This window comes from Sciurus vulgaris (genome assembly GCF_902686455.1).
Source record: "Sciurus vulgaris genome assembly, chromosome: 11".
Lineage (NCBI taxonomy): Eukaryota > Metazoa > Chordata > Mammalia > Rodentia > Sciuridae > Sciurus > Sciurus vulgaris.
The window spans coordinates 97930835-97952284 of NC_136472.1; the positions used below are offsets into that span (position 1 = coordinate 97930835).

A 21450-nucleotide genomic window follows, 5' to 3' on the forward strand; every position below is an offset into this window, starting at 1 on the left:
TTTCCAGGAGATTACTATTAGGTTAAACATGGACTTTTTTTTTTAAGGCTGCTTTTGCTGTGATGGTCCATTTCCAAAATCTGGCAGAAAGGCAAGGACCATTAGGAGCCTTTGAAATGTAAACTTTATAGGTGGGGGGGGGGGGGGAAAGGAATGGTATAAGCATCATGGAGTGGGCGAAAATATGTAGGGAAGGAAAATTTCCACTTCACAAGGCTTTTTAAAAGAAGTGGTGACTCAAACCCCTACAAAGTGATTTTCTAATTAAACAACAAACCAAACTCCAATTTGTCCCCGAAATAATCATTTCAGATCTGCCAGGGGCATCTGCCTATATCTGGGGATTTTCCACCTCACTGTTTTTCGTCATTCTCAATACCCGCCAGGGAAGCGCCCTCACGGGAGGTAGAACCGAACCCAGCTCTAAGGTATAGGTCAAGTACCCTCTTCTGCAACCACGTGGGACAGTGGCTTCGGGATAGGGACCCTGGGTAGGGTAGCTACCCTGGAGCCAGCTCTCGCCTCCGAGAGGAAGGGCCGCTAGCGCCTCTGATTGGCTGCCTGGGCGCACCGCCCCTCCCCGCCCTCCTCCCTGGTTTCGGTCGCGAAGGACGCGGCGTCCGTTGGTTGTCAAGATGGCAACGGCGGGGTCTCTGCCGCCACCTCTGCTATTGCCAAGCAAGGACGCCGCCGTCGCAGCTGCAGTTGCCACCACAGTCACCAGTGCCGCTGCGCGGGAGCCAGGGCTGCCGCGACCAAACCTCCAGCGCCCGTGACGCGGAGCTTGAGAGACGGAGTGTAGGGAGGGGCCGAGGAGAAGAGCAAGAAGCCGGAGCCGCCATGAGGAAGGCGCTGGGGGTGAGCGGGGAGGCGGCGCTGAGGTGAAGGATGCTGACCCGGAGGTCCGGGGGCCAGAGCGCGGTCGCCGGTCCGGGTCCTGACTCCTCGGACACGCCGTGCAGAGCCCCCATCAGCCCTCGGGAGAGAGGCGGGCATCACCGACTTGGCGCTTACCTGTATCCTTCCCAGCCTGTGGCTGTCGGGTAGTGGTGTTCGAAGTGGGGCCTATCTTTTTTCCCATTAGATTCCCATTACCTCAGACGCAGGGTGATTGAAACTAGCAAGTCATCGTAGTGAGAATATTTGCTTTAGCTACTGTCATTTTCCCCATCTGGACCTAAAATTATGCCATTTATCCTATTCTACGGACGCTTTCCTTGTCACCGTTACCCCACCCCCATTCTTCAACTTCGTTGTCAAATTTTTGTGGATTTTTAAAATATACCAACAGTGTAGTCTGTGGAAACAATATTTTGCACTCTAGAATTATGCCAGGATGTTAATTATGTTACTTACATATTGACCACTTCCTGATTAATGGTACTACTTGGAGAGATTGCACAAATAAGTAAAATGTTTTGCTATCCTGACGAGTCCGTTTTAACTGTCGATATAGCACACCCCTAATCTATTTGCCAGAGCTACTAGACCCTAGGACAGTTTGGTCATTTGTATTATTTTCCCTCTTAGTCTGTTGTCAGAGAGATGGCAAAGAGGAAATGAGAAGCAAAATTCCTGGACCTTCACAATCTGGACCATTTCAGATTTTCTCTTAAGAATTGGCCCACCTTTGATGTTGCAGATAGATACATTGTAGAAAATTGAAAGAGTGAGTTTGGTTTTAAAAATATATAAACCATGTTTATTCCTTCAGAGAATATTGTATTTGGAATTTAACCTTTATGTTCTCAAAGGACTTTGGTTGGCAGTGATGGTACTGTATAATGATCACCTTCATTCTTCTCAGGGAATGGAGTGGCTTCTCTTTCCAAGTTAACCCACAAGGCTCCCCACTCCCATTTTCTTATTCCCTTTTTCTTACCCACTTGTCTCCAATTTCTTCCAGGATATTTTTTATATTCCATTATAATTTTAATAGCAAGCTATGAAACAATTTGTTCTGAGAGTCTGCTTTGTGGCCCACTTTGTTCTAGATTACTGAGATCCAATTTTATTCAGAAAGACTGGTATGTACAAAACTTCACTAATGGTAAAAAAAAAAAAAAAAAAAACCTCTCTCTGATCATACTTTCCTCAAACTTCCATCCTTTCTCCCTTTTTTTTTTCATTTTTTCTCAGAACACTAGCCTGCAATAGCAGCTTCTAGCTCCTTTAATTTATTCATTACTAATCTCATTGACTTTGTCTTTTGCCCTTGCTGCTCTAAATTTTCTCAGAATGTACTCTGAAATAAACAGCATTGTCATCTGTATGAATTTGATTCTTTCTCCTTCACCCTATTTTCTTGAACACCTATTATACTGTCCCTAATTTATCTTTAAATCAAAATATAGGGAAGCATTGTAAATGGCTGGTATATATAATATATTTTTCTATAATGCATATAATCAAATTGAGATGGAGGGAATTTGAACATAATAAAGACTATAACACTAAGTCAAGACTTTTTTTCCTAGTTGGAGATACACGAATGCACCTTTTATATAACTTATTATTTTGAATGTTTTTGTGTCTATAATGTTTCCCATTGGATTCGTAATATAGAGTAATAGGAACTCAAGTTTATTAAATTAATGATTAAATGGAAAGAAAAAACAAATGAAAGAATCATAATCTTAAGATAAGCAAGTGTCTTGGTAAAACTTTTAGGAGAGATTTCCAAATATAAAAACAATACTCAGAGGTCTTCCAACTTTATATTAAAGATATTTTCTAACTGGAGTAAGACCTTCCTGACTCTAAAGATTATAAAAGAATAAAACCTTATAAAGTTTATATGATCAAAATTAGAGAAAGTTCTATCATTTGAATCTCTTACAAGAATTTAAGTAGAAATAGAACAAAATTTGTTAAGAAGAAAAAAAAAGACAGTGACAATGAAAAAAATCCCTCTTCATACCATGCCTCTTTTTCTCACAAATACCTCCAGTCCTTAACCTTTCCATTTTATTCTAACACCCTGAATCTCTGTCTTACCCAGCTTAGATCATATTCTCGATTATTTGTACATATTCTCTCATCAGCATCCTTTTGCTCTTTGCAACCCTATCCTGCTTCAGTCACTCAGAAACTCCTATAGTTCTGCTTTTCTACTCCTTCATGTGAATAATAAAAATGTTGTCAGAGAAAAGTCATAAGACAACACAGATTGGTACCATGAAAGATTAATGGTTTTCAGATTTATCTGAACAGGAACAGAGTTCTCTCTTTTTCCTCTTAATGCCTATGCCAGGTCTTTGTCACCTCTCACCACTATTATTAAACTATCATAAAACACAGATTCCATGAACTGCCTCAGGTTCCCTCCCAACAAATAATACAAACCCACACACTCCTACCCACCTGTCTTTTTTCCCATTAAATTGTATTATTTCTATCCCCTTTATTTTCCTCAATAGCCCCGGATTATAAATTATTACCTCTCTTATAATTAACTTTTGATTTCTCTTAATGATCTTCCATCTGCAGGTGGACTGGGGTTGTAGCTCAGTGTAGAGCATTTGCCTAGCATGTGTGAGGCATCCTCAGTACCACATAAAAATAAATATATAAATAAATGAATGAATAAATAAATAAGTAAATAAATGTATTGTGTCCATCTACAACTGAAAATACTTTTTAAAAAGTACATTTTTAAAAAAATATGACTATCTTTAAAATTAGGGAAATGAACAATCAGACCTTCTATCACAAGATATCTTTGGCTATGTTCTAATGTTGCCTCTTCTTATTAAACCTCTAAAAATGAGTAGTCCATTTCTACTGTCTCTACCCTGAGTCATGCTTTATTCTACATTCCAAAATAAACTCAAACTGCTAAAAAAGATAAATATAAAATTGTAAAAGAAAATTGAGAGAAAATAGAGTTTCACATTTCATTGTTTGAAGTTATAGTAATTTTACCTTTGGAAGGGAAAGAATAGATTTCAAAAGAAAAATATTTTAAAGGTAACATTAATTTAAAACTTTAAGGAGAAATTGTATGATAAAATTTGAAATATGTGAGAAAATACTAGCTAGAACTTCCTATGATAGAGTCTTAATATCTATATTCTTTTACTTGTATTGAACTTATCAAAATTGATTTTTAAAAATCAAGCTCTCAGATCAATGGCCAAAAACTCTGAACTAATGGTTTTCCAAAGAGGAAAATTAAAATAGTTATCAAAATAGTAAGTATTCTATTTTGCCAGTACAGACATAATAAAACTTAGTTTTGTACCTTACCTTTCAAAAAAAATCCTACCGTATGCTCATAAAGTTTTGAAACTTATATACTTATTTTTCTAGGGGCATATAAATCTGTATGACTCCATATGAGAAGCCAGTTTTTCACTAATGCATTAAAAGCTATAAAAATGATTTTACCTTTTTCTTCAAGGAAATCCTCTAGCTAACTTTCAGTAAGTCATTACTATATTTTAAGAACCATGCTAGGCATTGCGGTTATAGAAATGTAGAGGAGACACATGTGAGGTACTTAGGAAGTTGTTGTCAGGTTATCTGGTGGAAGTTAGACAAGGTTTCACCAAAAGGAACTGTTTGAAGTGTCCCTTAAAGGTTGAGTAGAGTTAGGCAAGTCTGTACCAAAAAATAATGATATGACCCATCATGACTGTTCTCTTAATTACCTTAGTGTGGCTAAGCATAACATTCATATAGAGAAATGCTGAAAATTAAGTTAAAAAAAAAAACAGATTATAGAGTCCAAGAACTTGAGATTTATCTGGAGAGTTATAAGGAGCTTTGGGAAAATAACAAAGAGTAAGAAAATGAGATTTGCATTTAGCTGGCTTTGTGAAGTCTATAATGGAGGATGGTCAGTTTAGGAATATGATTAAAAAGAATATTGAGGTAGCCCAAGCAAGAGATTTAGAGAAACTGAGCAAGGGCAGTGGAAAGGAGAAATAGAACCAAGATACCTAATAAATTTGACAAGAAAATAGGTTATATGATGCATAGTTATTTGTGATGCTAATATTTTAAACTAATTGGAATGTGGCTGGATACCCATAATAGTCTTCATTTTGTTTTATTTTATACTTTTAATGTTAAATATATAAAAATTATTGTCATTTAGGTAGATTTTTAGGAATGTTCTTATGGAAACTATCCTTATGATACAGCTTATAAGAAATAAAAATTTAACTAAGGGGCTGGGTTGTGGCTCAGTGGTAGAGCACTTGCCTAGCATATGTGAGGCACTGGGTTCGATTCTCAGTACCACATATAAATAAAAATTTTTAAAAAATTTAACTAATATTTTTTAATCTTGAATACCATATTTGAAAAGATACAAAGGCAGCACGTTCTTTACAATTCACCAGGCAATAATTATATTATACTATAATATGTACTATATGTATATATATATATATATACACACACACTATATATATATGCGTATATACACACACTATGTGTAGTAGAGTTATTTGATTACATTTAAAAATATACAGTTGCAGGTACATTGCAAACATTGCATTTGTGATTTCTCTGTGCTCTCATGAGATCTTAAACATTGAACAGAATTGTCTCTATCAGCAGCATAGGGCCCCCCCTGCTTATTACCTTGCCCAAAGCAGCTTCTCCCTGCCACCTGCACCATGTTTCTCCTGTGTACCCTGAAAAAAGAAAGCTGAATTTTCCACTACTACTGAATTGTGACTTTTAGTAACTAACCATATTGTGGAGCTCTGCCCCCTAATAAAGTATTCTATCAGAGAAGAACACAATATATCTATAGCCATTTCTGTGTTAGCAAAGAACCAGATAACCAGATTTCCTTCCATTTTTGTCTCATTGTTATAAATCCATCCAAAGAAATGAATGTGCTTGGGGTATTTTTGTTGAAGTAGTGCAAAATTGTAAAAAAAAAAAAAAGGAATGTAAAATGAATAGATGATTAAATAACAACATAATTAAAAACAAACAAGCTTCTATTTAGCACAAGATCAAACAACCAAAAAGTTCTAATAAATATGATTATTTTGAAATTTATAATAGAGTTCTTTTATAATATTGATGTGAAACAGTATAGGATCCTGAAATTAACAAATTTTAAATTAACAAATCATATACAGCATAATTTATTGTTGAACATATTTCTTGTATTATGCATTACCATTAATACACAATTTATAGTATCTTGATTAAATGGATCTCCTAAAGAGAATTTTGAACTTCAATTTTTTTGGGGATAAAAAGATTTTAAACAATTATTTATTCTAAAAGAAAGAAAGAAAGAAGAAAAAAAGAAGTAGATATGCCCTGCAATTTATACCTTCAATGTAATCTCATAATTCCTAATGATGCACTGAACAGTTGAGTGTAATTCAGTGACCATTATTTATAAATTAAAAATCATGAAAAATAGATAAAATATTGTGACATTTTATTAAGCTTCTTCATAATAACAGTCAAAATACAATTAGGGAAATGAATTAACCATATCAATACAACTTACGTAAAGAAAGTTTAATTATATATAATAAATTTCAAATGAATGATTAGGATATCCAACTTCCATTCCTTGTCTAGAAAATTTCAGGATAAGCATATGACTATGCATGATGTCCGAGTGTTTTTTTTCATAATCTATAAGGAAATTACTAAGTAAATAACTATATACCCTAACATTCCAATTATGTTGCTGTTTGATTTTCTAATGCTTGAACATTACTTTCATACCACAGATTAAAGAATCTATTAAAGCTTTTAGTTCATCTACATTCTATTCGTGAAATCAATCTTCTTTCATTTTCTTATATACATTCCTAAGAAGACAACTTGTTAGTAAGTAGTCAAATAGCTGTGTAATGAATGAAAATATGCAGTCTCCTTATCTGAGTTCATGAATTCAAAAAGTGACTTATTTCCCCCCAAAGACAGTGAGATATATCTTAAATTCTAAACCAAGTCAGAATTTTTTATATAAAATATCTTGGGATCATATACTAACACTAATGAGCACAAATACTAATTGTTCCCCAAAAACATCACTATATCATTAGCATGAGGCTGTAATTATATTTATTATACCCCCAACACTGTTCCTCTAAAGACATAAATCGTTGTTCTTAACTTAAGGCTGTCATTAGAGATATGAAAATCCATCTAGAGAAAAATTTAGAAGAAGAGCGCCAAATATTACTGCAGCAACAAAAAATATGTAGAAATAGAGCACGAAAATATTTTGTGGAGTCAAACCGGAGAAAAAAGTAAGTAACTTGCAGAAATTGAAAGTCAATAGCAATAGCAATAGCAATACTTTCTCCCCTTTGTAGCACATGGTTAACCTAGGTCATGACAGTGCTTTATCTGTAAAACACTGATCAAGGTTCTTGTGATTTTGTAAATTGTATTTTTGTTTTCAGCCTAAAGCACAAAAATAGTGTGGTATATTACCTAGTTCACTGACTTGTGACCTTTTTTACAGCCTTTTTTCATGATAGAACAGTTTATTACAGTGTCCTATACACTTCTTAAAATAACTATAAAATATATTATCTTCTTTATTTTTATATCATTTCATGATGAATTAAAAGATTAGTGATTATAGCTGGGCACAGTGGCAAACACCTGTAATCCCAGCTACTCCAGAAGCTGAGGCAGGAGGATCATAAGTTCAAGAACAACCTGGGCAATTTATGCAGCCCTCATCTCTAAAGTAAAATAAAACTCTGGGGATGTAACTCACTTGTAGGGTGCTTGCCTAGCATTCAGAGGCCCTGGTCTATCCCAGGTAACACCAAAAAAAAAAAAAAAAAAAAAAAAAAAAGAAAGAAAGGCAAAAGATTTGCAATTGTTACTTAGTTTCTAATAGAATCTAATTTGATTTTACTTATTATTCATTTCATATAGTTTTCCTGTATGTTGCTCCCTTTATTCATTCTTTTGCAAAAATGTGAAATGTGAATAATGGTAAATAGATGTTATAGATTTTTGTAATGACTGCCAAAAACAAACAAAAAAAGCTTTCTCATGGAACTAAAACTTCCTCATGAAAATTAAAATAAAGCAGTAGTATGAACTACTCAATCATTGCTTAACATTTTTAGGATTTTTTTAATTATTAGATTTTTCAAGACAGACCATTTTTTATTGTCGTTGCTGCCTTATCCATTTTCCTACAATGAAGAGCAAAATCCCTAGAGTTTATTAGCTACATCATTGGGCATATGCTGCAAATCCCAGTTGGGGAATACAAAATTGTTTACCTGTAATTTTTTTTGACATATTTCTCTTTAGATTAACTCTTTCTTGATCCAGCACTGTTGAAATGATTCAGTGAAGCTTATTCTTATTTTTGTTTTTTATGCATGTGTTTCTTTTTTTTTCTCTCCAATAGTTTGGCTCTTAAAGCCTGTAAAAGGCACATGACAGGTGTTCAGTAAAATGGTTATAGATTGTCATCTAAATTTATGCTGTCCACTCACACAGTGTGGAACTTTTTTCCTTCAAGCAGAGGCAGTCTCCATCTATTTGTTATACTTTGTCAGTGTTGTGTCCCCAGCAGTAGTCCAAGTAAAGCATCTAGCGTCAAATGCCCTTTATTTCCATTAGTTACTTAGAAATCATGTTTTCTTCTAACTACTTTCTTGCCTTTCTATTAACCAATAGTGTTCTTGCATGTTTGTTTTTGTCACCTTTCGTTTTTCTTTCTCTCAATCAGTATCTATAAAATGGAGTCAGTTCCCTCTGTTTCCTTCTATAGGCTTTCTCCCTTTATCTTCCTGCTCTAAGAAGTACTGGTTACCTTTTAGGCCTATTACATAACTGGCATCTTGAAACTTTCCTTTATTGCTGGAGTACAACCTAAAGGTACTTTCTAATATGCTGTCTTGTAAACCAAGTAATCCTAAAGTACACACACAATGGAAATAAACTAACTTGTTTCCTACATTGTTTTTAGTCCACTACTAAAAGAATTACCTTTTGGTAAATAAGCAAGTGGGAATTTATTCATTCAACATGCATAGCTAATTGCATACCAGTGAGTCAACATTATGTCAGAAGAACTTATTTTGTTAATCTATTTTATTAAGTTTTAGACCATAATAATAATCTTATTTAATTCAACTCATGAAGAAAAGAAATTGAAATAAAATTTTAAGAAGGAACCCAATGGAAGACTTTAGTTTTAAAACACTATAATGTGAGCACATAGACTTAGAAGTTCAATTGATGAGACAAAATTTTTATGTAACTAAGAAGAAGAAAGAAATGACCAAATCGAAAAATTGCCCAAAAGAGCAAGAGAAAAAACTACCAATTAACAAATGAAGGACAAGTACTTTGTAGGGGTCACTAAAATATATAATTAATAAAAATAAATAAATATCCTAAAAGCAGAAATAATTACCAAGAGAATTTTAAAAGTTAATTACATGGTGAACATGAAGTATGGGATGACTTTGTTATCCACTTGTGAGAATGATGGAATTGAGAGTTTCCCATAAAGCATGATTTATATTTTAGCTTCTTATATAGCAAAGGGATAGAAGATGAACTGTAGAAGATAAACTGAAAGCACAGACTGGGGCAAAAATTTCACAGAAAGCTATTATAATTATCTAGGCAAGAAAATGTACATGGAAATGGATTTGGGATTAAGCAAGTAAGTAAGGAGTCAAGGATCAATCAAGGTGGTGCATGAAAAGAATTATCAGAACTGGAATACATTTATTTGTTCATTTTAAAAGAAGTTTTATTGCTTTGCTAGCAAAGGAGAAACACAGGAGACTCCTGTCCCAGAGTCTTATGATTCTGCCCATGATGTGGCAGGGAATGGAAATAAGGGGTTTTTAAAGAGTCAAAGGCTACATTCCAGGTGTTCTCTGTCAAAAGTTGTTATTGTAATTCACTTGTTAATTTGGGAGATAATCATTCTGGTGCTATCTCTAACTCCCACCCCAGATTAAGGAGTGGGGAGGGAGAGAGAAAGAGAAAGAAACATATCCATTTTAAAAATAAAGTCACAAGGGCAGAGCAGCAAGGGCTGTATTTAAAGCATAAAGTGGACCGCTGTCAATTTTTATATTTCATTTCTATGGAAAAATGGGTGATGACATCTCCAAGCTGCTTCCTACTGAGAGAAAGAAAAGTTGGGGGGAATTGACCCAAAGTCCTTGTTCTCTGTTAGGTAGGGTATGGACAGTTAAGGGTTTTTAGTATCAGAGCAATCCAGAGGTCCCTGGTAGTAGTTGGCAGGTGAGTGGACAAGGCATACATAGTGCAGGGATAATGCTAGGACAATAAAGAAGAGAGCAAAGCATTCCTTTTTTTGTAAACAAAAATAGCACAAAAAGCAATTAGTATTTCAGTCAGTCTCTGAAAACCATGAAGAGAGTATACATTAAGGCTTAAAGTGGGATCCAGCATGCCATTGATTTATGAGTGGAGGCCATTTAAGGCTTTAGAAACATTAGAAAAGTTGTTAGAAATATATACACAACATTTAGTTTTTATAATGGCACAGGTGTCCTCTGGAGCTGTACTTATCTAAAGTCATCTAATTTCTGTAAAATAGCATTCTCATTAGTATTGTCTCTCTGCTTAGTAGAAAGATCCTTTTAATTGTGTGGTTTAGGTATCTCTTGGTAAGGTTTTTATGTCACATTGTATCTTTTAGATAAAGTTGAAGGATAAATATCAGGACTAGATATCATACTAGTGAAAAACAGATTGAGTTTTATACGAGTTTAGGAAGATTTGTAGGTCTATGAGATCAGGCTCAAATTGACTCAAGACAAACTTGTAATAGTTATGAGGCACTCCCACACAAGAACCTGTTCTTTATAGCCTCCAGTTTTACTTACGATTGGTAGGGCTGACAGAAGTATACATCCTAAGTTACATTTTTTAAAAACCGTCTTTCCTTTTAAATGTCCACGTATGGCTGTACTTTGTTTATACTGTCCTGCCAGGTGTTTTAAGTTGGTGAAAACTGACCTTGTTCTTGGTCTGCTCATAGTCAGCTGAGATTTCTCAGAGATCATTCTTAGGACCATGTGAGAAGCCTCTTGGCTCTTTTAGCCATCTAACAGTTGTGCCATGGGCCAGGATGGGTCAGGGTCTTGCTGACCATCCCTGGCTTCTTTTTGAAGCATCAGGGACATTTCCCCCTCCAATTACCCTGCTGTTTGCAAAATGTACACTGGTTGGCTTCCTGTTCTCTAGGATCCTCCCAAACCCCCTGATGGGGAGGTCAAGTGACTCACTGGAGTTGCAGGGTTTCCATTGTCCCTGGGTCTTAGTTGACCTTAGAGGGCAGGGGAGGGCAAAGGTCAAAATGTTGGCAGATTTTTTTTTTTTTCTTGGCCCTTTTACTTTGGTCTTCAAGTTTTTGGTTTTAAACATCCAGCAGGCCAGTTTCACCAGTCTTAAAGTGGGAGTAATGAATTACAACTTTAATATCTATAATTTTAAAGTTACCCCTTTTACTTAGTAAGGGTCAATATTAGTACAAGAAATCAGTATTATATCATATCTGTCCTGTAGGTGATGACTTTTTGTCTTAAATTCACTCAGGTTGTTCTGTTAAAAGTACTACTTTTGTAAACACTAACAACCAACAGTTTTAAAGTTTTACAAGAAAAATACAAAATGAACACTAATGTGTTCTTGGTATCTATTTAGTCTCTAGAAAGACACATTTATTTATAAACTCAAATACACACAAGTTTTACTAACTCTTTAACAAACCTAAATAACTTTTACAAATTACCCAAAACTTTACTTAGGGTTTGTATTATATCCCCTTTTACTTTGAGATCATAGTAATCTTAACAATAAAAAAAATATATCTTTTGAACAAAACTCTAAATAAGCTTAATTCTAGCCTACTTTGGAGTCATTCTAACATGGAGAAGGATGAGAGGCAGGACCTTAACTCAAGTGAAGCTGGTATCTTGACAAATCTTAAAGTTTTTTTTTTTATTTCTGAAGCTGATCTTTGCCTCTTTTTAAAAGTATCATTCAGCAAAAGTTCTTATGTATTATTTCCTGAGGCTATCTGAATATCATTTAACATAATACATTATATATGAAACAATCAAACAGAAAGGCTAAGAGGGCTCTCTCTTAACTTCCTTTTTGTAGAAAAAGTGGCAAAATGATTTTTATGTTCCACATTGTCTACCTTTGAACAAATCAGGCACTTATTATTACCTTCTACAAATACATTTAAATTCCCATCCTAGTATAAAGAGTATCAAAAAAATCAGGGCTGGGGTTGTGGCTCAGTGGTAGAGTGCTTGCCTAGTATATGTGAGGCACTGGATTCAATCCTCAGCAGCACATAAAAATAAGTAAAATAAGGGTATTGTGCCTCTCTAAAAAAAATTTTTTAAGTAACAAAAAAATTATACATTATTAATAACAGATTGCCTTTATCCAGTTACAAAACATTAAATAACATAAATATCAACCAACTTTATTATTTTTATATAAATCTGAAGGAAACTATTGCTGCAGACAATTTTATTATGGAGAATACCAACTTGGTAAAGTATTCTCCTTACTAAGCTTTACATTTTAAATGGCTTATATACTTGAAGAACATGAATACATCTACAGAACTGGAATAGTTTTAGATTATAACTATTTTAACATTTTAATGTAAATCTTTCTAAAATATAATGCATATAATGCATTTTATAACTTTTATAAAAAAGCAACTATTTCCTTTCCAATTTGGATGCCTTTTATCTCTTTTTATTTCTTACCTAATTGCTCTGGCTAGGATTTCCAGTACTATGTTGAATTAAGCACTGACAGCAATTCCTTGTCTTGAGGGGATTTTTTTTTTTTTTCTGCAGTACTAGGGATTAAACCCAGGGGTCCTTTCCACTGAGCCATATCCCTAACCCTTTTTATTTTTTTATTTTGAGACAAGGTCTTGCTAAGTTGCCAAGGCGATCCTCAAACTTGTGATCCTCTTGCCTCAGGATAGTCCGTTGCTGAGATTATAGGCAGGCACCACCATTCTGGGCTACCTGGGGGTATTTTTACTACAGCTGGTTTGGAGAAGTAAAAGTATTCTCCTTACCTGTGGTACTACATCACTACCTTCTACTCACCACAAAGATTGGACCACTTGAAAGTCTATTTTCCTACCACACAGAAGTATAGTTCCCAAATCCAAGTTATTTAGACTATAATAATGATCCAGACAGGGAGATCTTTAGAAAGATGATTAATAATAACCTATGGCAATAAAAATCTTGAAAGTTCTTACCAATAATCCCCCAACTTCATACATTCCAAACAGGTACATTTGGAGGCTTTTCTACCAGAACTTTTCATTTTTCTTATTTTCTAGCAAACAATTATTGAATATCACACACACACACACACACACACACACACACACACACACACACACACGCATTTTCCAAGGACAAAATTAGTTCTTTGAGACAGTACAGTTGAAACTAGAGAGCATAAACTCAAGTGCCCAGGGGCAATCAGAAACAAATAATATAAGAAAGTTAAGAAAAACGGGGATTATAGGGCAGATGTTTATAGATAATTCTGATGAGGAGTTCAAGGTTGTCAAATATTTTTGACAGGAGAAGCTAGAAATTAACATCTTTATATAAATTGTCTGGATTTTTAATACAGTTCAGATTTAATATGACAGCTAATTTTAAACTTTTGGTCTAAAAGAAAAAAGAGAAATATACAATATTTCCTAACTGCCTCATAATTTGCAAGGCTGCTTCTTTTAACAATGAATTAGTTCTTCACTTTACCAGACATAGCATAGCTCTCAGGAAAGTCTCTTTCCACAGCAGGACTTGGGTTGCAAGAAGAGATGTGCAAGTCTGCCAAAAACCAGAAAAGTTCTTATTCCAGAACCTTTTCTTAGTTCCAAAAGGTCTGGATGTTGAAATTACCATGTACAAATATATTTAAATTCTTAGTCAAGTGCCTATTTTTTTAAAAATGTATAAAATTTGTTTCTAAGTAAAATTTTGAACTATTAAAACACCATTATGTAATAAATGGCGTTGTTTCTTGTGTTGAGTTTTAACCTCTCTGTTATTTATTTTATGTCTTAAATATAGAGCTTTTGAAGACAAACGAAAAGAGCAAGAAGAAAGAGAACACCAAATTAGAGAAAAAATACTTCAACAAAGAAAACAGAAGTTTGAAGAAGTTACTGAAAAATTTCAGCGTGCCCATATTCCTTTCTCACAACGGAGGAGAGCAGGTACCTTAATTTCTAGAACAAAATGAAAACAAAAATTAAAGGTATCACATTTAGTTTGAGTAAACAATAAAATGATAAATGAAGAACTGAAGTAGAATTTAAAAATAAAATAGCAGTATGCTTTTGAGTAAATCAGACTGTAATCAAATGAAAATAGTAATTTTATTTAATTTAGAGAATATTTTGTGGATTCTATTAGTAAATTATTAGCTCACAAGTTTTATTCAGCTTAAAACTGGCTTACAATATTTTGTCTTTTTAAAATTGAATTAGTAAGTAACTCAATAAAAAGAAATTTTAGCATTCGAGTTCAGGAATTAATGTCACACTCATTCTGGCATTTTTTTCACAGATTGGTTTAGATTCTTATTTGAGTGACTGAAAGAACAAAAAGAAAGTCTACAATGTATTAAAATCCAACAATCTAAGACTTATAACCAATTTAAAAATTTATATGATTATGGTTGATTCCTTAGTATCATATATATATATGACACATATATATATATATATCTTAAATAGTAATACACAATTAACTATATATCAAGACTTCATAAAGAAAAAGAAAAAGGAGGGGCTGTGGTTGTGGCTCAGTGGTAGGGCACTTGCCTAGCACATGTGAGGCACTGGGTTTGATCCTCAGCACCACATACATATATACATACATACATACATACATACATAAATTAATAAAATAGTTATAAAATATATTTTTTAAAAGGATAGGCAGATCTTTATATATTTATCCACCAAATGCTATACAATGTTGTTCTTAGCCCTGGGCTAAGCTGAGATACAGAGAAATCTAACTGTGCCCTACCATTAAAAATCTCACAACCTATTCTGAAGATGAAAGTAATATAAACAAGGTTGATAATACGGTGATTGGTGTGGTGGTGGAATGTGTAAAGTACTGTGAGAGCCCAAGGGAGGGAACAATGAGCCTATGTAGGGACATCACCCATTCCTGGAAAAATTACTTAAGTTGAATCTTAGTCAATCAGAATTTTGCAGAGCAAAGAGAAAATAAAAGTACATACCACATAAAAGAAACAGCTTGTGCAAATAAATCATTTTCAGTGTTATCTGAAGCCTAAGTTACAGGTGGAGAAGAATATTGACTCGAGGCTAGAACCAATAGTTGAAGAACTTTGAATGCAATGCTGGGAACTTCATCTTGATGCAAAATGCGGTCCATTTATAGTTTTTAAACTGGAAAGCAAACCATTACTATGTCATTAAGGAATCTTTTAGTAACAATGCCCAAAATAACAGAAGCTGAAGCTTAATAGGATTTTCTTTTTCTGTCATATAATATGAAGTCCCAAAATAGATGGTCAAAAACTGATTTGACAGTTATGCAGTTTCAGTGGGAAAGTTCTTTTAAATTGTTTTCTCCTAGATAGCTCCACCTATCTGTTTTAATCTAATTGGCAACTTCATATGCAGGAGAAGCTGAAAAATATGGTTGTTGTTTTTGTTTATTTGCTGAGCATTGGATGTATTGGCCACCCCTAAAAATATAGGGAATATGAATAACAAAGGGAAAATTGGATATTAGTGATGTCTGCGATAATTAGTTTTGTTTTAGAAAGATAATTGCAGTAACAACATAGAATATGGATTGAAGTTGAGACATACTAAAGTTGGTAAGACTTGAAGACTTTTTCAGAAACTTTGGTAAGAAGTTCATAATTAAAGGTTTAAGCTCCTAAATTAAAGCAGTGCAGTATAACTAGAGGTAAGGGGCAATATACTCTGAAGATATAATGAATATGATTGATTATCTGTTGATTATTACTAATTCATCAAGGGTGGTTGAAGAAAGGCTATGAGAACAGGGTATCCAGAACTTGGCAAAGAGCTTCACACTTTTAAGTACTCAATAAATAATTTTAAAGTTAATTATTTTGATAGTAATACTAGTCAAGGATACAAATAAACTAAAAGAATCAAGTTAGAAATATAAATGATTATATATGAAGTTTTAAATGCATTATTTTGGAACTACCCATACCTTATCCAAATGGAGAAATCAAATCAGCAACTAGAAATATGGATCTGAAACTCAAGAGAAAGATGAAATTTCCATTTCTATGGATTAGAAATGTGTGCTTAAACATAAGAACTCAAACATAAGAGTTCATAAACAAAGTAATGGGATAAGCTAAACAAATAATAAGGCCACAGATTAAGAATAGGGCTAAGGTAGAACCTTAAATCATACTAGCACTTTACTATAGGTAAAGCAAGAAAAGAACAAATATGAAAGGAACTCCAGCAGAGAGAGATTTACCATAAAGCTAATGAAGTTTGAATTTCAGAACACATCACTGTCATAGTCTCTACATCTCATTTTACATTGGTAATTTCACATTATTTGTTTTATGTTGTTTTTTGTTTTGTTTTTTTTTGAGGAGGAGAAGTTTGTTTGGGGGTTCATGGTTTCAGAGGTCTTAGTTAATAGGTGACCAACTCCATTCCTCTGGGCCCAAGATGAGGCAGAAATACATGGTGGAAGGGTGTGGCAAAGGAAAGCAGCTCAGGACATGGCACCAGGAAGCAGTGAGATAAACTCCCCTCATCACAGACAAAAAATAAACCCCAAGGACATGCCCCCATCAACACAGCTCCTCCAGCCACACCCTATCGACCTACAGTTCTATAACTCCCTATTTTAGAATTAATGCACTGAGTAGATTAAGACTCTCATAAACCAATCATTTCACTTTTAAACTTTCTTGTATTGTCTCACACATGAACTTTTGGGGGGATACCTTATATCTAAACTATAGTATTCTTCCCCAGTCCCCAAAAGTTCATGCCTGCCTTACAGTGTGAAATACATTTAGTCCATTTCCAAGAGTCCTTAACAGTTCCAGGATTGCCCAGAAGCCCAAACTCAAGGCAAAGGTACTCTGTGAGTACCTTTAAAAATCAAAAGCAAGTTACATATCCAATGTATAAATGTACAAAGTAAATATTTCCATTCCAAAATGGAGAAACAGGGGCACAGAAGAAGGGATGGGACTAAGACAAGAACAAAATCCAGCTGGGCAAACAGGTCTTATAGTTCTATGTCCTGCATCTTGGGCACATGGCATCATGATATTCTCTCCAAAGGGCTTATGTAAATCCACCCCAATGACCTTGCTGGTTGCCGTCCACATGGCTGGCCTCTTTCTTGGCTTGTCTTTCATGGATTCCTGCAGTTTTCCTTAGCAGATATTCCATGTTACTGGTATTAATCTCAGGGGTCTCCACTCCAACTTTGGCTTCCTTCTCACACCTTCACATATGATCCTCTCATGGGCTGCCCACAGGGACTCCAACCCTGCTGCACCTTGCTCAGTCTTCCTTTGAAATCTTGATGAAGCCTCCATGACCCCCTAACTCCAGCATCCTGCAAGCCTTCAGAAGCAGGACCGTGTTGTTGACACCAAGGTCTGTCACCAGGTTGAGCAGTAGTCAAGTCTTCAGGGACCATGGCTGCAGTAGCCTCTGAATGCCTGTGTGGCTGCACTTGATGAAATAAGTTCGTAGGCCCCTCTACGCCTCCCTGGTCTCTTCTCAAAGGAATATTTACTTTTACACCCTGAGCCTAGGTATTGTCTTAGAAATTCCTGGGATGTCTTCAAGCCATCTTTCCTATGATTTCTAGGTAAAGTATCTGGTGTTTCTTTAGTGACTGTATTTTCTTTAACAACCACACCTTCCTTAGCTCCAGTTTTACTCCCAGTTTTATGGCCAAACTGTAAGTTTTTCAAATCTCTTACCTCTTCTTTCTGTGACTGATTATCATGATACACTGGGCTAAAAGCCATCAGCAATATCCATGCCACTACCTGAATGCTATGCTGCCTAGAAATTTCTTCTGCCAGATTAAAAAGTCCATCACCTTTATATATATATATATATTTTTTTTTATTAATTGTTGATGGACCTTTATTTTATTTATTTACTTATATATGGTGCTGAGAATCGAACCCAATGCCTCACACATGCTAGGCAAGCACTCTACTACTGAACCACAACCCCGGCCTCTATCACCTTTAAATTCAGGGAAAAATCTCTAAATTTGCAGAAAGTCTTAGGACACAGGCAAAAGGCAGACAACTTCTTAGCCAGAATGTTACACAAATGGCCTTAAACCTATTTCCAATAGAGTCCTCTTTCTCCTCTGAAACCTTACTAGCCCAGTCTTTATTGATCCCGGTCCTATAAATCTGAATTCCTACCAGAATTGCCCATTAAGGTCCACTTATAACATTCTAAAGCTTTTCTAGCTATCACTAACTTTTCCAAAATTACTCCCACAAATTCCAAAAGTTTCTGAACTACATGCTCAGGTTAGTCATATCAACAAGCCCATTTCTTGGTACCAATTTCTGTTTTAGTCAGTTTTTTCACTGCTGAGACCAAAAGACCTGACAAGAACAACTGGAGGACGAGTTTAATTGGGGGCTTGTGGTTTCAAAGGCCTCAGTCCACAGGTGGCCAACTCCATTGCTCTGGGCCTAAGGTGAAGCAGCACATCATGGCAGAAGGATGGAGGACAGCAGCTCAGGATATGGCACCAGGAAGCAGAGAGAGCACTTTATTTGTTCTTAATGAAGGTCCCCAAATTATATGAGACCTATATCTTCATAAATCTGAATCTGTACCTTTTTTCTAGGATATATTGTTAAGTATGTAAAAGTAAAATCCAGAAAAAAATATGTAATGTTTTGCCTTCTGTATGAGAAAAGAAAAAATTAAAATATAAATTTAATTTCCATTTATTTGTATATAGAAATAGTGAAGGAATATACAAGTGATTAGAGATCAAGACTTCCAAATATATATCTTTTATATATATATATATATACATATACATACAGATATGCAGAGATCTTATTTCTGAACCATATGAATATATTAACTAGACACTATATTAAATGAATATGTTGACATTATTGAAGATGGTTGATGGAGACACAGGGGTTCATTATGCTGTTTTTAATATATATATGTGTATATATATATATATATTTGAAAATTTTCATAATTAAAACTTTAAAAATAGCCTGTAGATAAAGATATTTTAAGAAAATTCTATCCTATGAATAAAAGGCAAGAACAAAGCTTTGAAAAACAACTATTTATTTCATTGTTTATTAGTTTCATTTATCTCCAAATTACCAGGGTTAAACCAAACAATCACCTGGTATTCATCTCTTACTCTTCTTGCTACAAAGAAGGGCAGTGGGTTGGGGATTTCAATTAGTCAGAAAATGGTTGGAATAAAAAAAAAAATGGAAGGATTGGAACTAGTAGATTCAATGAAATAATAAAGCCCTAATATCCAGTAAGTACTCAAAAATATAGGTTTAGATTATCATCAGTGGATTACCTCATCAGAGGTAGTAACTGGGAGATCATTAGATAACAGCAACAGGAAGCAGTAGTGGGTACTTGTGAATTGATCTAAGTCTTGTTCTTTTTGATAGACAACACCTAGTGAGTTTTAATCAAGTCAAGCCTCAGACTAATAATCTAGCACAATTACGCATTTGTTAGCAAAATAATTCATGCAACTTGTTTAGTGAGCTGAAAAACGTCCCAGATCTTTGTCCTTTTAGGTTCTCTGACTACCTTGCATGAAAGGACCACTGAAGCATACATTCCAGGGACAGATTTCTGTGGCTTCTGGCATTGGACAATCAGAAAATTTCCTATATTGTAGCTACTCAAAAGACTGACAAATAATCAAGCCTCAGATTTTTGTTTTGTTTGCAATACTAGGGATTGACCCAGGATACTCTCCCACTAAGACTCTACCACTCTACCCCCAGCCCTTTTTATAATTTTATTTTGAGATAGGGTCTCAGGTTGCATAAGCTGGCCTTGAACTTGCCATCTGTCTGCTCAGCTTCCCAACCTGCTGGGATTACAGGTGTGTGCCATTGTGCCTGGCTAGAATAATGTTTTTTAATGACGATTGTTAAAAAAGATTAGTACCCTAATTTTAAAAGACAAATATAGATGTTATTCAAATTCCAATGGGGTTATATCATAATAAACTCATTGAAAAATTAAAAAAAAAAAATAGAGGCAAGCTTCAGATGCCATCCCTAAGGATAGAGATATCCCTTCATGTTCTGCTCATACAGGGGTAAAAGGGTGATTAAAATATGTTTAGGAACATCCACTTATCTTGAATAAATCTAATTTCAACAAAGAAATTCCATTTTTAATATCAGACTGTTCAATAGGCTATTAATTTCACCAATAATGACCTATGTTGAACCTTAGAAAAGGTCAGTATTTGTTATGGTGTGAATGTGTGTGTCCCCTCCAAAATTCTTATGATGAAACTCTAACCCTGAGGCAATGGAATATGAGGTAGGACATTTTAGATATGATTAGATCATGAATCTCTCATGATTGGGATTAGTACCCTCCTAAAAGAGACCACAGAGAGCGAGGCACTCTCAATGTGGAAATGAACCCTCACCAGACATCATTAGCTCCTCGATCTTGTACTTCACAGCCTCCAGAACTGTGAGAAATAAGTTTCTATTGTTTACTAAGTTACCCAGTCTAAATTATTTGTTATAACATCCTAAATGAACTAAGATAATCTCTAAAGCTTGATAGTAGCAGTTTCAAGAACATTGGTCTTTTAGGATTAGAATATTAGCAGACCCTCCATAACTGCATTCTTCACTAGCATATTATGTCATCACCAATTGATTAGGAAAATGGACTGTCTCTAGAGTTCAAGTTTGAACTAATCCTGATATAATAATATATTGGTTTTGCTTAAACATTTTAAGGCAAATTATAGATATTGTTGAATAGTGGGAAAGTATTTTTACATATGGATGTTTTAAAGAAGTTTCACAGTTTCAATGGAGAGTTAGAGCTAGAAAGTTAACTACCCTACTTCTAAACCTTGAGTTATTACAGCATATGATAAGAAAAGAATAATTTCTCCACTTGAGAGGGCTACAGAAGAAACAATGTTCTTAAAAGACATCTGTGTGTCAGTGCTGGGGGAAAAAAGACATCTATGTCTTAACTTGAACAAGAATTGTCAATATTCATAAAGCAGTAGGGGAAGTAGAATATGTTTAATACCAAAGTGCACATTGAAAGTCTTTGTAGTGAATACATATAGGAGGCACAGGATTGGCTTAAAGGTTGTACAAAGCAATGTGCGGATAAAG

The 21450-nt window shown here is 34.6% G+C and overlaps 1 protein-coding gene across 2 annotated transcripts in view; it reads left to right on the forward strand.

The window, feature by feature from the left end:
* The first annotated feature begins 620 nt into the window (after positions 1–620).
* Positions 621–21450, forward strand: part of CEP126 (centrosomal protein 126) — a 79952-nt gene continuing 59122 nt past the window's right edge. For both annotated transcript variants that reach the window (XM_079101920.1, XM_079101921.1), the window contains exons 1-3: positions 621–1016; positions 7122–7241; positions 14094–14239. In XM_079101920.1, the coding sequence (XP_078958046.1) occupies positions 889–1016; positions 7122–7241; positions 14094–14239 (394 nt within the window). In that variant the 5' untranslated portion in view covers positions 621–888. The remainder of the gene's footprint in view (positions 1017–7121; positions 7242–14093; positions 14240–21450) is intronic.